The sequence below is a fragment of the Pyrus communis genome, chromosome 6, assembly GCF_963583255.1.
Source record: "Pyrus communis chromosome 6, drPyrComm1.1, whole genome shotgun sequence".
NCBI classification, from domain to species: Eukaryota; Viridiplantae; Streptophyta; class Magnoliopsida; order Rosales; family Rosaceae; genus Pyrus; species Pyrus communis.
In genome coordinates, this window is record NC_084808.1 from 10,597,801 (window position 1) to 10,618,707 (window position 20,907).

General features: G+C 37.4%; 2 protein-coding genes across 2 annotated transcripts; one reads left to right on the top strand and one right to left on the bottom strand.

The window, feature by feature from the left end:
- Positions 1 to 1,801: 1,801 nt before the first annotated feature.
- LOC137737225 ((DL)-glycerol-3-phosphatase 2) lies at positions 1,802 to 5,288 on the bottom strand. The gene is made up of 6 exons (XM_068476649.1): positions 5,106 to 5,288; positions 4,326 to 4,550; positions 3,988 to 4,048; positions 3,652 to 3,799; positions 3,188 to 3,267; positions 1,802 to 2,112 (listed from the first exon to the last, which is right to left on the bottom strand). Exons 1-6 carry the CDS (start codon positions 5,182 to 5,184, stop codon positions 1,980 to 1,982), a joined length of 726 nt encoding a protein of 241 aa, XP_068332750.1. The 5' UTR covers positions 5,185 to 5,288; the 3' UTR covers positions 1,802 to 1,979.
- Positions 5,289 to 19,496: 14,208 nt separating this feature from the next.
- LOC137736017 (uncharacterized) lies at positions 19,497 to 20,276 on the top strand. The gene has a single exon (XM_068475364.1). The coding sequence runs from the start codon at positions 19,497 to 19,499 to the stop codon at positions 20,274 to 20,276; it is 780 nt and encodes a 259-aa protein (XP_068331465.1).
- The last annotated feature ends 631 nt before the right edge of the window (positions 20,277 to 20,907 follow it).

A 20,907-nucleotide genomic window follows, 5' to 3' on the forward strand; every position in this document is an offset into this window, starting at 1 on the left:
ATTTAGGACTCAAAATTTGGATGATGTAGAAATTAGGTTTGTGTTACCTATTCCGTTTGGTGTCCTATTTGAGTTTAGATTTGGCTTCTTGGTTGGATTCCTTACTTGGTGGAAAGATTTTGTAAATTACCTATTTGATTAGGATTTTGATTAACTTCCAATTAGGATTAGGATTCTCATTGTAACCTTTAAGTCCTATATAAATAGGACCTTAGGGATTAGTTTATTTTGTGTTCCGTTACCATTGGTTTAGAGAGTTTTCTCTAATTGGGTTTCGGGTGGAGGTCACCATTTGGAGTCATGAGTGTGTGGCAAATTCAAGGCACGTTCATGTGGCAAATTTGCTAGAGTCAATTTGTGAGTTTGTGAGTTAGAGAGCATTTTGGACAATATTCCCCGTTTGTTTTCGATTCTGTACTCGTTTGGTTTTGGGTTTGTAATTTGTAGGATTTGGGTTTGTGAGAGTTAAACACTCTTTTGTAATCTCCGTTTGTTTAGTGAAATTCCTTCCTGTGCTTCGCCTGTGGACGTAGACTTTATGCCGAACCACATTAATCACTTGTGTTCTTATTTTGAGATTGTTTGTTTTAGCTTTTGCCTACGACGTTTGATATTTGGTACTTTGTTAGAATCTTCTTCCGCTTGCGTGTAAAAGTACAACAAGACATGTGAGAAGGTTGACAACTTTATGGCACGAGGTCGTAGGAGCATGCCTACTCAGACACTAATCAAGCCACGTGTTAAACAGCAACCAAAAGCAAAATTCTAGGAAGGGACATAAAGGTGGTCAGCCATTGCTCGGAGTGACATGGTTAACTAAGCGAGGTCGAGCAAGCTGCTTGTCACACATTGATCTAAAAGGGAATGCAATCATAACTGAGCAAACGTCACTTCACTACCAAATATTGACTAATAGTTAAAATAGTTGTTAGCACGTTGGTCAATGGAATTGACACATTAAATGCTACAAATGTGGGAGAAAGGCTTTATGGGTTCATTGAGGGCCTATATAAAGCAGTGAGAACCTCTTGTAAGGTTGAAGCCATATAGAATTCTGGTCTTAACCAAGCGCTATTTGTAACATTTGAAATCAATATAATCCGAGTAACACAATGGATATAGCCTAATTTTGAGGGGTGAACTACTTAAATCATGTGTCCATTTTATTTTAGTTCTATCCTATAGCCCACCAAGGACTTGTTGTTTTAGTTTATTAACCTGCAAATTTTAAGCGTTAACAATAGTCAACGTAGATTAGTTTGGAACGTTAAGTATCAAATAAGCGGAAGAAAAAAAAAATCATCAAATAAGTCGGCTTAAACTACTACATTACCATTGGACAATTGTTATACAATAGTTGAAAGAGATGCGAAAAAGCAAACTTCTGATATATGCACCATGCAAATTCAGTGATATAGGATCTAGACATCCATGAACAAACTCGGAACTTTTGGAATTATTAGTCTCTTGAAGCGCATTTTCTACAAGAAGGCCGACCCATTGAGACATATTATTGTGTTCTTAAGCGTATATGAAGGAAACCGACTATCGTCGTCCTGACCATACGAAGAATGACAAAATTTACTTGTCACACACTTGACCTGATATCGCATATGTTGTGTTGAAATTCTTCGATACTTAAAGTTGGCCCCATGGACCGGAATTATGTTGTCAAAGAACGGTCATTTGAGCATTGATGGGTAATCCATCATCTGTTAGCGTTAGTTGGCTTATATTGTAATCCGTCATCTATCGATTGCTCGAACACATAAAGCAATAACCAAAGAAACAGCTGTGGAAGTTTTTAAACAGAATACCGATAGTCACTGTTGAAGCCGCTGGCCAATTTAGAATATCAATGGAATAACATCGTACGAATGATAATCTGGCGAAAACCATCAAAGTGTGCCTTCAAATCTAGGCAAAACAGTTGATTGTTTCTCTATTTCATCGTAAATGGGCGCACAAAGAAGCATGGTTTAGCTCGCCAGATTGTCAAACGGAGGCAGACCCCAATCGCTTGGGTTTAAATCCGAAAGGGATTTCAAAACTTGGTCTGCAATATCATAAAAACAGCTGTCCAGTCTTGGATCTGGAACCATTACAACCTTCCTGCTTAACACATGTGATGATAATATTAGAAAAAACCAGAACCAAATATTCAATTGAATCAAAGTTTGTATTCTAGTTTTTATAGATATAATATTCGCACGGAGATAGGGTAGAACGTTAAACATTGCAGCATAAAAGCAGGGAATGTATATTTAAATCGACATAAAGTTCAGATGACTTCTATTGGCGATCATTCATTTGAGATGCCACCAAGAACATGTCATAAAGAGGCTTAGATTCTAATGTAAAGGAGACTCAAGGTAGGGCACTAGTAGAGAAGACAAATTAGCCTATTTGGTGCAAGGGCCTTCCTGGTTGAGTCAGAATCAAGCAATGAATTCATGTTTGAATTCTGTTTGTAGTTTAGGTAATCTTAGATCATATATGTATTTGCAAGTGTATGTTCTCTACCTTTGAGGTATTCATTTCGGTACTAAAGACTCGTCATTCCTTAACATTTATGAATGCAATGCGTATTACCTAAAACTCATTTCGATACTAAAAGAAACAAGGCCTCATTAAAAGACCTCAGGACAAATTTTGTAGCCCTTCTGACAGTGGTTAAGCTACATACTGCAATCCAATTCCGCCAACAGCGCAAGTTCTTTTGTTTCATGGCAATATGATCAATGGATGTAGGCAGAAGAACTATGTCGGCTCAATCCCCTTTGGTTGGAAAGGGGAAGTTAATACTGGCACAAATAAACCTTCATGCTAAGCTCATCCTTTATTGAAACGACATGAAATGTCTAATTTTTTCTCCCAAGCTGGCAAGTCCATTTTGCCATACCTCAAAATGAAACGGCCACTGTATCACTCAAAATTCTTTTTGTATTTACTGTTCTATTCTATAGAATATACACATACATCAAATCTTTGATATGTGAAATTATTAATGGCTAGATATATGCAGACAGATAAGAATGCCACCAAGCAAAACAGCAAATGTACACATGTATGTAGCAATAATTCACTCTTTTAACATGTGAAAGTAAATATGATAAAAAAATCAGTTATTTATGATATGATAACTGATATCTCACATGTGCAATCAAATTCAAACTACAGCACTTACATTCCAGCATTCTTGGCTGCAAGAACTCCAGCCGGTGCATCTTCAAACACAAGAATTTTCTTCGGATCAATTGGGGAACCCTGTTTACACAAATCTTGTAATCAGTCACTTTTACCTAATCAATATCTATGTTCACCAAAAATACTAATGTGTAAAGGACGTAATAGTACAAACCATTCTGTACGGATATCCCCATACAAAGAAACTATCATAGAAACAAACATCACAACCCAATCTTGTTTCTGTAATAACCAAATGTTTCCAAGTACTTTGATGTCCTTATTTCGTTTGTGCATATGTGTAAAGTACTACATCGGTTTTGTGTTTAATCATATCAGCTATATAAATTGATTATAGAAAACCTCATTAGTGACTAGTCATTTTGGGACACCAAGCCAATGTGGAAAGCCACTCAGGGTCATGACCAGTAATATGACAGAGGAACATATCTGAGATGGTTATACCTCAAATCTTTTGGCTGCAGCAAGGAATACATCTGGTGCAGGCTTCCCTTGTTTAACTTCTGGATCATCACCAAGGACTAGATGATGCATCAATGAAAAAAGTTCGCCATGTTTTTGTGTTTTCAATTCAAAATGTGTCTTCTGAGAACTGCAAGATATATTTTAAAACGAGTGATGGTTGTAGTAGTCTGGTGAGTTATCATTATAAAACTCCAATCATAATAATGATTTATGACAATGCAAAATGTCTGAAAGGTTTGAAGTTATTGGACATGCTATACATAGATCTAATCTCCATTTGCTAAAATTACAAAATGAAAATTCAAGGAACTATACCCCGTTGCCAAGGCACATGGTATTCCTTTTGCATGAAGATGTCTGATCAAGCGGCTAGCCCCTACAATTTGTACCGAAAAGAATAAATTAAAACTAGCAGAGGCGAGCTGTGACGATGATGATGATTAGCATAAGATAATAATATCCCGTTAGTGAAACCTTCGTAACTAGCATAAGATCTTAAGAAATGGGGCAACTCATATCCAAGCTATAGAAAGCTAAATCAGATACCATGAAGTTTTAATAGGCATTCGATAGTACATAAGAAGTAAACAAATTTAAGTCTACAGCACTTGTATCCAAGTATTTGTGTTTGTCTGTAAGCATATGAACGGTACCTGGCATGAGCTCACTTGTTGGAAACAAACTCTGCAACACCGCCTCTCTCTCAACTAGAAAACCCTCAGCAGTTAAGGTGTCACTAATTCCAGATTCTTCAACAAACACCCGAGCAGCTTCGATTGCTTTCTTTCCCATCATTTTCGCTTTGAGAGACCAATCAAAAGTTTTATTATACCTAGCAAGTATTTTTTCCTGGACTTCAGTATAAAACTTCTCTGTGTCTGAATCGGCAGAAATCATATCCCACCATCAGTTTATTTCCAAGAATCTGGGCAGAAACTATAATTCTCTCCAACTTAACAACCAAGCTATGAGAGCTCGTAAATCAACGAAAACGATATTAAAACTGTTATGGCATGAATTATAGTTGAAAATCCATGTACGCAGAACAGACGAACAACGGGACTAATTAACTCTTCCAACAATGATTAGCAACTAAAATTGGTCCACAAATTAATAAAAAGGAAAGACCAAGTGAAAATCTCAAGACTATTAGTAGATACACACATATACATACATACATGGCGGATCCATAAACTTTATACTGGCTGGGCAACGTGCAAGTCTGAAGACAACAAAGGATGCCACAACGTGCGTCCGCATAAATGTGTGTGTGTGTGTATCCTTGATGAATGAATTGATACATGGTAGGTTAAGATGTGACGGAAGAGTTCAAATACTACTACTGCTAGAGTACTCGAGTGAGACGAAGACAAAGGCAACGGAAGCAGATTGAAAGGGGGAGACGATGTAGGACAAGTGTTTGATGAAATTACCGAGTAAGAGGCCGTCCATATCGAAGATGACATGAGTGATTGGTCCTCTGCCGGCGACAGCTTGGGAGGGATTCGCCATTGCAGTACTACCCAACAGCTTTTGCTTTTGGGGAAAGAGGGATGATGCTTCCGCCTTCTGCACAACTGCCACAAACAAAGGGAGGATTTGGGAAAGTTTGGCCATGTCCAACGGGAGAAATTATAGAGTAGGACAGTAGTACCACATCAGCCTAATACTTCCATCCACATTTTGCCATCTGTTCGTGTTTTTACATAGGTGAAATTTAATATCATTTTGACCTTTTAAAATTTTGAAAAAGAGGAAATTGTAACAATAGTCCATCAACTTTTAACTTAATTGTTGTGGCCTATTTTTTCTGACAACGGGAAGGGGGCCGGCGGCAAAGAGAGAAGAGAGAGGTGTTTGTTTATAGAATTGTGTAAAGGAATGTGTGTGTTATTTCCCCCTACGTAGTGCCTTTCTTTATAGTAATAAGAGGGAGAAGAAATCCTTCATCCCCAAGCAATACAAGTTCATATAGGAAAGAATAATTAGAATCAAATATAATATATGATTTACACAATCACACTTAAACTAGGAAAGTTTACAACACTCCCCCTTGAGTGTGTAAATACTCAAGTAGATTTGGCATCATGTAGAGGTTGAGGAAGTCGACTCGTCAACATTAATTCTAGGAACAAGTTATTCTCAAATAAGGTAGGAACTTGCGTAAGGAAGTAAATCTCACTAAAAACACCCTAAGGCTATGGTAAAAACCTGAGTAGGGACAAAACCCATAGTCTAAGAAAAAATGCGTGAGAAATGCAAAGTCAAATGAAATGTCTACGGGACGTCATCAAGGATATGATCAACCCAAGGTGGGTGCCTCGTTAAAACCTAGTTAGGTAGTGAAAACCCATTGGGAAAAATGCTCCTATTCCTAGGAAAAAGAGTACATTAAGATCAAGCAAGTGTACTTAAGGATACTCCCCCCTGAGTTTGACACAATTCCAAAGAGAACTAGCAATGTTACAACTTAGAAAGTTTACGCATACCAATTCCATGAACAAGCTTCTGAAACGTCGTCTTTGTAGTGATTTGGTGAAGAGGCCGGCTAGATTGTCTTGTGAACGGATTTGCATGACTTCAATCTTCTAATGCTCTTATTGTTGATGTGAGAATAAGAACTTCGGCGCAATGTGCTTGGTGTTGTCTCCTTTGATGCAACCCTTCTTGAGTTGTTCGATGCATGCTACGTTTTCTTCAAAAATCGTCATCGAGACATCCACGAGGAGGTAAAGATTGCAGGAGCTTTGAAAAGGGCCCACAACTGCTCTCAACCAAAAGCATTCCCAAGTTGCTTCATGTAAGGTGAGAATTTCAGCATGGTTAGACGAAGTGGCAACTAAGGTCTGTTTAGTTGACCTCTAAGAGATTGAGGTGCCTCTAATAGTAAAGACATAACCCGTTTAAGAATGCGCCTTGTGCGGATCAGATAAGTATCTTGCGTCCGCATAACCAACAAGGCGAGAATCGACTCGAGATAAGGGGGTGCAACATAACTCAATGATCCGTAAGGATAAAACGAGCCCAAATCCGTAGTACCCTTAAGGTAACAGAAGATGTCTTTAACACCAGTCTAATGTATGCGTGTTGGTGCATTATTATATCTTGCCAAAAGATTCACAGCGAGTGAGATGTCGGGTCTAGTGCATTGAGCTAAGTACAATAAAGCGCCTATCACATTTATCGCACTTAGATAAGGAACTTCAGGCTCCAAAATCTCTTTATCATCCTCCTTCCGACGAAAGGAATCTCATTTTCCATCTAGCAATCGAACGACCATAGGAGTACTCGAAGGCTTCGCTTTATCTTTGTTGAAGTAGTGTAACACCTTCTGGGTGTAGTTTGTTTGATGTACTAAGATTTTATCCGAACGATGCTCTATCTCAAGACCGAGACAGTATCAAGTCTTTCCTAGATCTTTCATCTCAAATTTCGACTTCAAGTGTGCGACAGTTTTAGCGAGCTCTTCAGGAGTTCCGATAAAATTCATGTCATCGACATATATTGCAACAATCGCAAAACTGAAATGTGACTTCTTAATGAACACACAAGGACATAGTTTGTTGTTCAGATATCCCTGACTAGTCAAATACTCACTCAGACGGTTATACCACATTCTTCCAGATTGCTTTAAACCGCAGAGTGAATGCCTTAGCTAAATTAAAAGCGTGTTCCGGGGTTTGGAAATATTTGATCCAGCCAATGTAAGTCCTTTGGGAACTTTTCATATAAATTTCTATATCAAGATCCCTATAGAGATACGTAGTTACTACGTCCATCAGCTGCATATTCAATTTTTCAAAAACTACTAAACTGATAAGGTAACGAAAAGTAATCACATCCATAACGGGTGAATAAGTTTCATCATAGTCAATCCCGGGGCATTGTGAGAAGCCTTGTGCAACAAGATGAGCTTTGTAATGCACAATTTCATTCTTCTCATTACGCTTCGGAATGAAAACCCATTTGTAGCCAATGTGCTTCATATGTGAAGAAGTAGGAGCTGCAGGTCCAAACACCCTACGTTTCGTAAGCGAACTGAGTTCGACTTGGATTGCTTGTTTCCAGTTTGACCAATTGGTTTCTATGTCGACATTCATCAACGGAACGGAGTTCAATGTCATCACTCAACATGATCTCAGTAGCTACTGCATATGATAATGCATCGTCGACGATCATCTCATTTCTACACCACACATCATCTAAACTAGCATAGTAGACCGAAATCTCATGATTCTCGGGAGGTGTATTCGTCTCTTCAAGGACGCTTCCGTAATCTAGAATTTCCTCACGAGTTGGATAAAAAGAGTAAACGACAGTTAGATTCACGGTAAGCTCTTTAGGTGCATGTGTCATGGGTTTCTTCTTCCGGGGCTATTAATCCTTTAAACCAAGAGGTATGCCATGTTTTTGTTTAGGGGCAGATGATTAGCTAGCCGCTAATGTACATGGATCACCAAAGTTGGCGTCCTAGGCCTCCAAGAGGGAAGTCAGTCGTACATTGGTACATCCATCTTTGCAAGCACATTCGCAGCTGAAATATATGATCTAGTCACTTGCGCTAGATAGGTGAAAGCATCTGGCATGCTTTGAGCTATGCTTTGAAGATCTAGTATACGCTGCACTTCAGTTTCAGACTAAGCGATGCAGAGATCTAAATGAGGCAAAGTGGGAGTCGTCCACGATAATTCGAGTCATTCTTCAAGAACGTTGACATTTTTATCTCCCCCTAACAACGGGAAGATTGTCTCATAGAAGTGACAATCCATTAAACGAGCGGTAAACATATCGTTTGTCAATGGTTCTAATTAACGAATAATCAAAGGAGAATCATATCCGACATAGATTCCCATCCTTTGATGAGGCCCTATTTTTGTACGTAAGGGCGGTGAAATTGGCACATAGACCGTACAACCAAAAATGCACAGATACGATATGTCGAGTTCGTATCCGGTAATCAACTAAAGGGCGCTATATGGTTGGTCGCAACAGGTGGACCAACATGGCTGCGTGCAATATTGCTTGGCCCTAAGCAATGATCGGGAGCTTGGTATGTATGACCAACGATCGAGCAATCATTTGTAAGCGCTTAATGAATGCCTCCGCGAGGCCATTATGGGTATGACCATGGGGTACTGGATGTTCAACTTCAACCCCAACTGACATGTAATAGTCATCAAAAGTTTTAGATGTGAATTCTCCAGCATTATCCAATTGAATAGATTTGATCGAATAATCAAGGTGGTGGGCCTTGAGCTTGATAACCTGAGCCAACAGTTTGGAGAATGCAACGTTCCTTATAGATAACAAGCACATGTGTTGCAAAACGGGGCATTCTTAGGTATGAAGTTAGTGAAATAGATACATTTACGTAAGACAGTGTGCGTGGTTGCACTATTTGCCAGACAACTAACTGCCTCACTAATCATACCTAGAATGAAAATTAATTTGAATCGGTCATATGCATAAAAGTTCTAAAAAAAAAAAAATATCCATTCAAAATAATTTTAAGTATTCAAGGATGGTAATTAATTAAAAACTTAATATCGAAAAACAAATCACTAACAAATAATCCAAACATAAAGGAAAATTGTTCAAAATTTAACCAAACACACAAGGGGGTTCGGCCACTAGGTGGAATTCAACCCCAATGTCTAAATTTCAACTAGAAAAATAGTTTATGTCTAAGATTCTAATCTTCTATAAGGGTGATAGCCTTTTGAAAGTTAGAAACCTTCATCTTGAAAGCCCAAATGCTGTCGTTCATGTCCTTCTTCAGCCAAGAAGATGTCATTTTGGTGATCAAAACGATCAGCCAAAGTGACTCATAGTGCTCGTGGATCTTTCTCCGCAAGGTACTCGGTTTACAGTGTGTCATGAATATGTCTTCGGATGAAGATCATGGCAGTGGCTTTCTTAGCTTCACCAACTGAGTTGTTTGCCTCATCTTCAATGGTAGGACGCAAATTCTTTGCAATGAGGTGGAGCTTCACATCTTGGACCCACTTGAGGTAGTTTTTTCCAAAGATCTCCAAAGCGGTGAAGTCGAGTTTGTTCAAATTTGACATATTCCTATCATAAAATAAAGGACAAGATGTGATTAGTGTAATGGAGAAACAAAATCAATCCATTCACATAGGAGTAGAACATTCAAGTTCTAATAGACATGAATTGGTTAAAATTCGTATGAAAAAACTTTAGGTTTTCAAACAAGGCATGCTTCTAGAAACTTCAGGTTTCGAAATAATTATAAACTTCAGGTTCATATGTTCCTGCAGACAAACACAAATATATACACAGAAATATGGAACAAGAAAATATGCAAATAGAACTTCAGGTCTATAATTATAATTGAATTAATTATTTGGACTTCGGACCAAATTTAAAGTGTGGGTGAAAAATTATAAAACCTAAATTGTCTAAAAAAATAAACAATTAATCTTGGGGCCTAAAAACATGGGCCAAAGCCCACGGGTGGGCTGAGCAAAGTGGAGCCGTGCGTCCTAGGCCTAAGAATGGGCTGGAATGGGCTCGGGCCTAGCATGCAGGCTGGCCTAACATCACAAATTACTGGGTTGCAGGCTCAAGCCCAAAGAAGAGGCCCGAAAAGGGCTTTGGTCTGGTGTGACGCGTACACCGGGATGGGGGAAGGGGGCAGGGGACGCAATCCTGTGCGTCACGGTACATGAGAGCCATAACAGCCATGTAGGCTGTGATCCTCTATGGTGCGAGACACGGGAATGCTATGGCCTAGGAAGGTCGGTGTTTTGGGCCAAGGAGAGCTCCAAAGCCAAATGGGCTAGTGCTTATCATGAGCGGACCAAGCCCACATAAGCTTGGGTTTCAAACCAGACACCTCAACGTGCGCTGGGTGAACATCGCCAGAGAAGACAATTGGCGCCATCGCTACAGGTGGTCGTGTCTAGGTGCAAAAATCACGGCAAAGAACTGTGGGTTCGATGACAACCCATAAAAGTAAACAGAGAGTAGAGACTCTCAATGTTTGCGTTAGAAACCCTAGGAAAATTAATCAGAGTTTTGAAGAAAAATCGATGAGATTCAAAACGAATCTTGTCCAAAAACTCGTTGAGGGGTGAAAATGATCTACAAGTCATCGAGATGAGGACCCAATATCAGGTTTGGGCAGCAGGCCCTATGAGGGAAAGAGACGTCATGGATGGCGTCAGGTGTGTTCTGGATTTCAAACTAGAAACCCATGGATCCGGCATATGGTCTCGCGCTCGGCGTGGCTCGCCCAAGCCTGTAGCCTATGTGGCCGAGGTCATGGGTTTGAAGAACCCTAGTGTTTTCCAATTTCTATTGTTTTTTTTTTCCAATTAATTCAAAGCATATATAATTTGAATGAATGAACATATATTTGATGCAATTCATGGCAATATCAAATTCACATAATTCAACAATTATGAATATAATGCATACACAATTTATGTAGGATCTAAAATTCGAAAAACGTAAAGTTGGGTCATGCATTATGGTGAATGTTCATGCTATTAGGGCTGTAAAAATATCAAGATAAAAACCATTGTTTTGGAAGAACCTGATTGCATGATGATATGGATGAACTGGTTTGATGCAAAAATAAGCTTCCACGTCAAATTCCTAAGCGTAGTGGTAGGAGCGTGCTGATAACGTGTTGTGGCCTATTTTATTTGACAAGGGGTAGGGGGCCGTCAGCAAAGAGAGAAGAAAGAGAAAGATGTGTGTTTGTAGATTTGTGTAGAGGAATGTATATGTTATTTCCCCTACGTAGTGCCTCTATTTATAGTAATAAGAGGGATAAGATATCATTCATCCCCATTGTAACAATGTTTAACAAATGATGGACTGTGAAGACCTTTGGTGAGAATGTCCGCAGTTTGTTCTTCAGTTGGGATGTACACAACCTCCAAATCGCCTTGTTGCACTTGCTCCCTCACAAAATGATAATCCGTGTCAAGGTGTTTTATCCTTGAGTGAAACACCGGATTAGCACTTAGTGCAATTGCAGACATGGTAGGTGGAGCTTCCAAGAACACTCCTAAATCCTTCAATACATTTTGTATCCAAGCTATATATGCTGTAGTGTGTGCTAAGGCTTTATATTCAGCTTTTATAGAACTCCTCGACACTGAATTTTGTTTCTTTGACTACCATGAAATTGGATTATTCCCTAAGTACACCATATAACCAGTGATTGATCTTCGAGTATTTAAATCGACAGCCCAATTAGAATCAGAAAAGGCAGTGAGTTGTGAAACCATGTTTGCAAAGAATGTAATACTAGCATTTATGGTTCCTTGAAGATAACGAATAATTCGTTTGACAACTCCAAAATGAACATCAGTTGGTGAAGACATGAATTGGCATACTGTGTTCACAGCAAAGGCGATATCTGGCCTAGTAAAGGTCAGATATTGTAAAGATCCCACAATGGTTCGATTAGTAGTTGGATCTGTCAACAATTGTCCTTCTAAATACAACAGTTGATGATGAGGTTTACACGGGGTATTTGCTGGTTTGCATGAATCCATTCTTGCTTTATGAACCAAATCTTTAATATACTTTGATTGACTAACAAAGATTCCTCCATCCTCTTTATATTGAACCTGTAATCCCAAAAAGTATGTAAGCTAACCCATGTCTTTTAACTCAAACACCTCAGAAAGCTCGTGAATCACTTGTTGTATCTTCAAAGCATTAGATCCAGTTAAGATTATATCATCAACATACAATAATAAAATGATGATATTAGATTCATCCTTCTTCACAAACAAACTTGTATCAGAAGCAGAAGTATGAAATCCCAGAACTACCAAATAGCTTGTAAACTTCGAGTTCCAAGCCCTTAGAGTATGTTTCAAGCCATATAATGACTTAAGCAATTTGCAAACATGAGAAGGATATGATGGATCAACAAACCCCTGTGGTTGCTTCGTATACACTTCTTCTTGTAAATCTCCATATAAGAAAGCATTCTTGATGTCTAGTTGTCTGAGATTCCAATGATTCATAGCAGTTAAGGCTAAAATAATCCTGATCGTAGTATGCCTTACAACTGGACCAAATGTATCCAAGTACTCTACCTCATGTTCTTGAGAGAAACCTTGAGCTACAAGTTTTGCCTTGTATCTAGACACACTGCCATCTAGATTTTTCTTCACTTTGTATACCCACTTACTTCCTACTATTGCTTGATCTTGAGGAGGTGGAACCAAGATCTAAGTCCCTTGTGCTCTAAGAGAATCATATTCCTCTTGCATTGCCTTTTGCCACTGTGGAATAGTAGCAGCTTTCCTAAATGTTTTAGGTTATGAGACATCTCTGATTTCAAAAATAAAGGAGTAGCCACGAGTGAATGGCTCTTCCTTAGTGATTTGAAGGGACTGAAGTTGAGGACAGTGTGCTATTAAAGCAGCATAATTTCTTCTCTCAATTATTCCACTTTTCAATCTAGTTATCATTGAATGCGTAGATGAGGCAGTGTTTGAATTTAAATCAGATGGAGATAAATCTGGAAGAATTACCTTTAGTTGATGATTTGAGTGGACATGCAACAGTGATTGTGTACCAGAGTGATGATTTGTAGGATAATGATGATTTGTAGGAGAATGATGATGTATTGAACTTGGAGACCCATGTAACGAAGTATCGGTAGTCGAACTTGCACCACTGTCACCATTTCCACAAGTACGTGGATTTGAACTAGTATCATGTTCTGATATATGCATAAAAAGAACTGCTTGTGAATCAGTCTGTAAGTGTGAAGTAGCCATGTCTTTTTCTCTTGGAACCTGTACTTGAATGACAATAGGTGCTTGAGATGACCTACAAGCACTCGAAGAGACCTTATGTGGTTGAGGTTGTTTGAAGGGATAAACATCTTCATCATGAATGACATGCCTTGATAAGATGAACTTTTTGGTCTTAATATCATAACAAATGACTCCTTTATAACCATGGGCAAAACCAAGGAATATACATTGAGTAGATCTTGGTTCCAGTGTATGTTTGTTGAATGGTCTTAGTAATGGATACATTGTAGTGCCAAAGACTTTAAGATGTTGAATCTCAGGAATACTACCAAACATAACTTGATAAGGAGACTGCATATTTAGATTCCTTGAAGGCATTCTATTAACTAAAAATGTAGCATGAGAACAAGCATAATACCAGAATATGGAAGGCACTTGAGCATCTAATAACAAACTAATAGTTGTCTCAACCAAATGTCTATACTTTCTTTTAACAAGACCATTTTGCTGAGGTGTATGAGGACAAGAAACTTCAAGTACAATTCCTTTTATCTCCAAAAACTGTCTAAACACATTGCTTATATATTCCCCTCCACCATCTGTTTGAAGAAATTTAATTGAAGCACTGAAATGATTCTCAATAAAAGCATGGAACTTGGTAAAGATTGTAAAAGCATCTAATTTATTAACCATCGGAAAAATCCATACAAAACGAGAACAATCATCTACAAAGCTTATGTAATATCTATAACCTTCTATAGACTGCTGTGGTGCATGACCCCATATATCGGAGTGTATCCTTTCAAACACAACATTGGACCTAGCTTGACTTACATGAAACGGCAACTTAGTCATTTTGCCTTGAACACAAGCAGTACATATAGAATGACATAGATCTATACTAGTTGACACTTCAGCATTATTCAACATAAGACTAAACACCTCTTCAGATGGATGACCCAACCTTTTATGCTAAGCTGCAGTCTTTATCTTCTTTCCAACAAAAGCTGCACATCTTCCAATACTCGGAACTCTGGATCTTGAAAGCACTGTTATTGGTATCTTGAATAGCTCTCCATCATCACTTTTGTCGTGGTACACAATACATCGAGTTGCCTTGTCCCGTATAAAAAAGATCAAATCATCACATATAAACTAGTAATTATTGTCTCTGCACAGTTTCTTAACAGACAATAAATTCATAGTAATATGTGGTACATGTAGCACATGATGTAGAATTAATGGCTTATGTTGTGTTGTAAGAACATGACATTTGATCCTTGAGCAGCTATGCCAGCAAAAGATGATGAGGGTGCACTTCCTTGATAGGAAAAATTATTTGTGTAAAACACTCCAAAGCTCTATGCCCTCTTTTCCCACAGATTTGACAAACCAAGAACCCACCAGATGAGTGACTGTTATCAGCTCTAAAGTAGCAATTTGGTGTTGTATGCCCTATTCGAGAACATATTTGACGTTCAGGAGATATACCATTCTTGTAATTGATATTTCCACTCCAAGTATTTCCTTGTTGGCTCCCATTTCTAGAAAATAAGCTTTGAGAACCTCCATTTTGAACACTTTTCCCACTGCTTGAAGATGCAGAGTATGACCGAGAGTTATTATTATTCCAACCATTGTAGTTATTCCTTCTGTTATTATTGAAATTATTCCTTCTGTTAATATTGCCACCATTGTAATGACTACCCCCTTGATATCTTTGTGCATTTGAACTATCTCCTTGTTCATAACCTTGATCGACACCTTGAGACCTCTGTGAATTAGAACTACTCCCTTGCAGATACATAGCTACCATAGAATTGGACAAAGTTGTAATTCTAGATTTAATTATGCCTTTTGCTCTAAGAAGTTGAGCTTGAAAGTCTTTCAAGGAAATTGGAGTTTCTCTAGCTAAGATGATTGTCTTGATCATCTCAAATTCTGGAGGTAACCCAGATATAGCAGCAATTACCAAATCATTCTCAATTATTTTTTCCCAGGCAGCAATCAATTGATCCTTAATGCCTTTTAAGCGAAGTAAGTACTTATCAACAGAATCAACATCTTTTTGTGGAATATGGAACTCAGTCTTGAGTTAATTAACCCTGACCACCGAAACAGAAGCATATCATTCTTGCAAACAATTCCAAGCTTCATGACAAGTTTTAGACCCAACTACGTAATCTATGGCATCATCCGAAAGAGTAGCAATAAGCAAACTTAACAAGGATACATCTGTTTTGACCCACTCTTTATAGGCAGTAGTGATCTCTTTAGTTACACTAGTATCAACATTGATGACAAACTTTGGAGGGCACTGAGATTCGCCATTAAAGAAATCAAAGAGATCATAGCCTTTAAGCACATACTGAAACTGATAATCCCATTTGCCAAAATTATCTTCCTTCAACTTCACAGTGATCATGCCCAAAAGATTCTCAATTTTCACATAGCTAAATGCCATGACTTTACAATACTGTAATCACAAGCAATCTAAAGCAATTTGAAGAACACAACTGCGCAAACTGTTTTCAAGAATCACAACTTATCAAGAAACACCCATTACTCAACAATTCTTCACGAATTACTCCAATTTTAAGAGCACACACTTCTAGCTTCGGCCTTGTTTATATGAAAACGCAAACATCAATAAAAACGCAATGGCTATCGGCCTTTATGCTTTGACACACATATACTTCATCAATCATACAACCAACAACAAAAAGCAATGGCTATTGGCCTTCATGCTTTTGACAGTGACACTTCAATCATCCAGATGCAGTTATCGGCCTTCAAATTTTCAATCTTGCATAGAAAATTCTTCATTGCGACAATTACACAAACACTTAGAGTGCATAAAGAAAGATAACACTTGATAATCTTGAAATCGAACTACCTATAACTCCAGAAGCTTTTCAATCACCAGAAATTTTGTATCAACACAACGGAAGTGAACATATCAAGATCGAATGGTGAAGATACCATGATAACATTCATCCAGATATGTAAAGATGAATGTATGTATGCAGAACATTCAACAGCAAAGCCTAAAGACATAGAGAGATGAGAGCGAGAGAAAGAGTAAGAAGAATGAAAGCTTTTGTTGTTTCTCAACAGATTCAATACGATTCTCACACACACAGAGTACATGTTTATATAGCCTGCAGATATGCCTTATCAGCTACGTTATTACTCTAACTACCTGATAACAGACTAACTAACTCCAATAGGTGATGTGGTAATCTGTGATGATGTGTCAAATGATGTGGTAGTCAGCCAATGATGTGGCAATAGCCATATACCTTCAACAAATCGGTCATATCTTAATTTCTCATTCAACAAACATTTTTATCATTATTCGCGATACCACTTACTTTGTATTGATGAATGATGAATCATATATGTTATAGAAGTTAAGAATAATCCAAGTTGTTCAACCCAACACGCAAGCCAAGTGTGTTGGTAATGTAAATGCCAATCTTTGTCCATGACACAACTCTTTGTTGAATATCCAAACAATAAATTAATACTAATTAATCTTAAGTTAAAAAACAAGATACATGCATAGACTTGACCAACAACAATATTAAGATATGAGTTTAATACAGGTTTTGGAATTGGCTCAATTGTTGTAAGATATTTTTATTTTAGATGTTTGCCTTGTAAAAGTATGTTATATAAATATCCTATCGTTTTTCTTTTTTAGACGTTGGCCTCAATATATGATCTTTTGTTTTTTCCATTGGCTATAAACAAAGAGCAGTTTAAGAGTCTTTTAATACAGATATCGGCAAGCATCTCCTTAATTTCATATTTCGATCTGTAAGGGAAAAAACAAAAACATGTTTGAATTCTGATATATATATATATATATATATATATATATATATATATATATATTCTTTTAAAACGAAAACACGTTTTGGGTTATTTGAGAGACAAAACAACAATATTTCCTGAATTAAACTGTATGGGGAAGTGATAGTTACATCTCACCCTATAAGTCATGCAGCTGTAGACTGTACGATCAATGAAAATGCAAAATTACCCATTCTACTCTCTAGATCACAACTGAACTGATTTTAGATATATGCATCGGTGGGGGTGGCAGGAATGATAACTGAGTCACGTCGCATTGGCCTTCAAATCAAGTCATTATATATTCATGTTAATACTTGTAAACTCTAATTACCTGTGCAATTCATCGTCTCAGATGACTTAATTAACTTTAATTTGAAATGCTTTTATGGTGTTTTGCTTGAGAATTGTATTATTTGTTTAGAAGTGTTTTTAAAATGGTTGAAAGTATTTTTTTGAATACATCAATATTTTTATACTAAGGGGAGGGGGAGTTCGGCTAAGCCACACAATGGGCAACTTAATTTAGTATCGAATTCGTCATCCACGAGATTCGAATCTAAGACCTCTCACTTCCAAGTGAAAAGGAATACTACCAGACCATAGTACGCTTCTTGCAAAAAGTAACAGTTACGTGCATTTTGTTGGAAGCACTTCAAGTGTTGTTCCAAAATTCACTTGTCATTTACTAAGGATTTGTTCCAAAATGCAAAATGCAAAATGCAAAAAAATAAAATAAAATAAGTTTGTACTCATTAATGTGTATAAAATGATTTCCAATTTTTATTCTTAAATGTATCCAGTCCTATATTTTTCTTACTTTTTTATCTTAAATTTACATTCTTAAAAATATATGTATATATGCATACTTTTTATGGAAAAACATGATTTTCTATTGATTTTGAATTTTCGTCCATGAGGTGGAGGATAAAATTTCTTTTAATATTTTCACTCTCACAAATCATAAGTTTTATTTAAAATCTCATTAATATAATTAAGCAACTCAAAATTTCAATTTTTAAGGGTTTAGGGTAATTTTTTAGTTAAAAAATATCAATGAAAAAAAGGAAAAAAAATGAAAAGAAAAGAGTTAAAAAATATAATAACCGACATGGAAATAATTAATACATTAATATTAGAGACTTCAATAAAAAAATATAATAAGGTTTTAGCAAAAAAAAAAAAAAAAAAATTAGTAGTTAGAGACTGGATGTGAAAAATCTCCCATTTATAACCCATTTTTTAACGGAGTACCAATTACATCATAAAATTATAGTCCATCAAAATCTATTTATTATAGTTACATATGCATATGCTAGCAAATCTTGTGAAGCACAAGTTTTGATGGCAATTCTTATCTGTTATATATCTTTTTACCGAAAATTGTCAAGGAAAATTAGAAATATGTTGGTCAGAATGATCTAACTTTGTTAGAGTATTTTGTAAACTGCCCCAAGAAAATGTCATGCTGCAAACGTGACATCAACCAATAACCACCATCTATGACCTAACGATGGCTTCAACAAATTGCAAGGTACCCAAAAACTTCTGCTATTACATTTTAATAACATTAATTGACTAGGTCTGAGCATTTGAGGCCTCTAATCCCCTCTTTCTATGTGGACTCATCTGGTATTTCAGTCACTCTCTTACTTTGTTTTGGACTTTCTAGATAAGTCCCCTTGTCTATCGTCTTCCTTCCTTTACCTTTCTCTTCTCTTCTAGAATAATACTATAACAACGCTCCCAAAATATGTTGCTTTGTAAAAACTCCAAAACAAAAATAAAATAAAATTTAGGACTAATATTTTCCCCAAGAAATCATCGACATTACACTTTCTCTCTCTTGGTGGTACCCATTTATTTATGTATATAGGATCAGGATGCTCTCTTGAGCTTAGGAGGCTGAGCCTCTTGAGCAAATCACACAGACTATTGATTTTTGATTTAATAGTTACAAGGCCTTTCTAAAAGTTATAATAATTGTAGCCGTTAGATAAAAAATCAACGGTATGTGTGATTTGCTCAGGAGGCTTAGTCTCCTAAGCTCCGGAGAGGATCTTGATCCATGTATATATTCCCTCTTTGGTCTCTTCTCAATTCTCTAGAAATATATACAAGCCAAGCCATTTTTCCAACACAAAACCATTCTCCATTCTTCTCTAAACTACCCAATAAGCCTAAAATCTTCATTTCCTCATCATTTCTTCAACAATGGAGGACGAAATTTACGTTGAGAACATTCCTCGTTATCGAGATCAATCAGAAGAAGAAGAAGATGCAGAAGAAGCACTCTCTCTCAGCGACCTTCCACTAGACAATATCCACGAACAAGTCAACGAAGTCCACAACATGTCCTCCAAGCACCTGCACGCTCGCCGTTCTTCAGCTGATCAGTTTTTCGAGTTCTTCAGCGACTTCAGCTCCGACAGCTTCATGTGTTCAGCCGAAGATATCATCGTCTGCGGAAAACTCATACCCTTCAAAGATCACGCAAATGAAGCCCCTAAGACGACATGTACTAACAATGGTTATCACCAAAAAGATTCATCTTTTCGAAGGCGGTCGGAGTCGCTGCCTGGGTTACAAAGTTCGGTAGCAAGATCAAGCAGCACAAAGAATCAGATCATGATGAGGAACAGCAGATCCTTGGATTATCAAAAGCTTCACCGGCAATCTTCGATGGTATCCCCGACCCTGGCAGAGATGGAGAGGAATTCTTCCACGAAGAGTGTTGGAAAATACGATAAGAAGAATGGTAACAAGCCAAAGTGGTATTTTCTCATGTTTGGGATTGTGAGGTTTCCGTCTGAGATGGACCTTAGCGACATCAAGAACCGGCAGATTCGACGAAACCCTTCCACCACGCTCTTCCGGAGTGAAGCCTCTGACAATCGGAGCTCCGGAAAGGGCTCCTGGAGACTGCTCAGGGCATTGAGCTGCAAGGACCATGCAAGTGTTCCTGTAACACCGCCGTACTGTACACAAGTGTGAGAGGCTATTTCTGATCACGTGCCATGCATGCACTGTAATATCATATCCCTAGTCCCCCTAGCTAACCCATGAATATGATTATATGATTTTAGGTAAATATTATTTTGTCACATGAATATGATTATATGACGTTAGTAAATTGTCAATTGAATCAACCTCCACAATATAACATTTAAACAAAGATTTATTGAATCAACGGTTGATACTGGCAATTTATCAACTAACGTGGGGGGAAGACTATGTCACTGTAGAACTTTTCTTATGATGATTTGATTTGCATGATAGGGGCAAAATGGTCACTAAAATTCTGGATTTGCTTGGACGTGAGGATAAATTAATATAATTATGGTTTATTACGTTCCGTAGAAGGAAAGGGGTGTACAGTAGAAGAGCCATGGTCGACGATGGCGCCCCTCCATCTGCTTATTAATTGAGGATGAAGAGAAGCAGGTTTTGTTGTTTGGTGGCCACAGAAAGTGAAATTAATGGATACCACGAGAATCCGATTACGATATTAAATTCTCGTGTTTTTATTTTTTTTTATTTTTATTTATTTTATTTATTCATTGTAATGTCAATTCTTTTGTGTTGCTCGTAATAAATATATCGGTTTGAGTTTTGAATATTTTCG

What these genes read in the sequence shown, in the direction of transcription:
- LOC137737225 (XM_068476649.1), bottom strand. Translation starts at nt 5,184, where the DNA reads ATGGCGAATCCCTCCCAAGCTGTCGCCGGCAGAGGACCAATCACTCAT. An exon ending in AACAAGTGAGCTCATGCCAG is followed by an intron (nt 4,049 to 4,325) that starts GTACCGTTCATA and finishes TACAAATTGTAG; the next exon opens with GGGCTAGCCGCTTGATCAGA. An exon ending in GCAGCCAAGAATGCTGGAAT is followed by an intron (nt 2,113 to 3,187) that starts GTAAGTGCTGTA and finishes TGTGTTAAGCAG; the next exon opens with GAAGGTTGTAATGGTTCCAG.
- LOC137736017 (XM_068475364.1), top strand. Translation starts at nt 19,497, where the DNA reads ATGGAGGACGAAATTTACGTTGAGAACATTCCTCGTTATCGAGATCAA.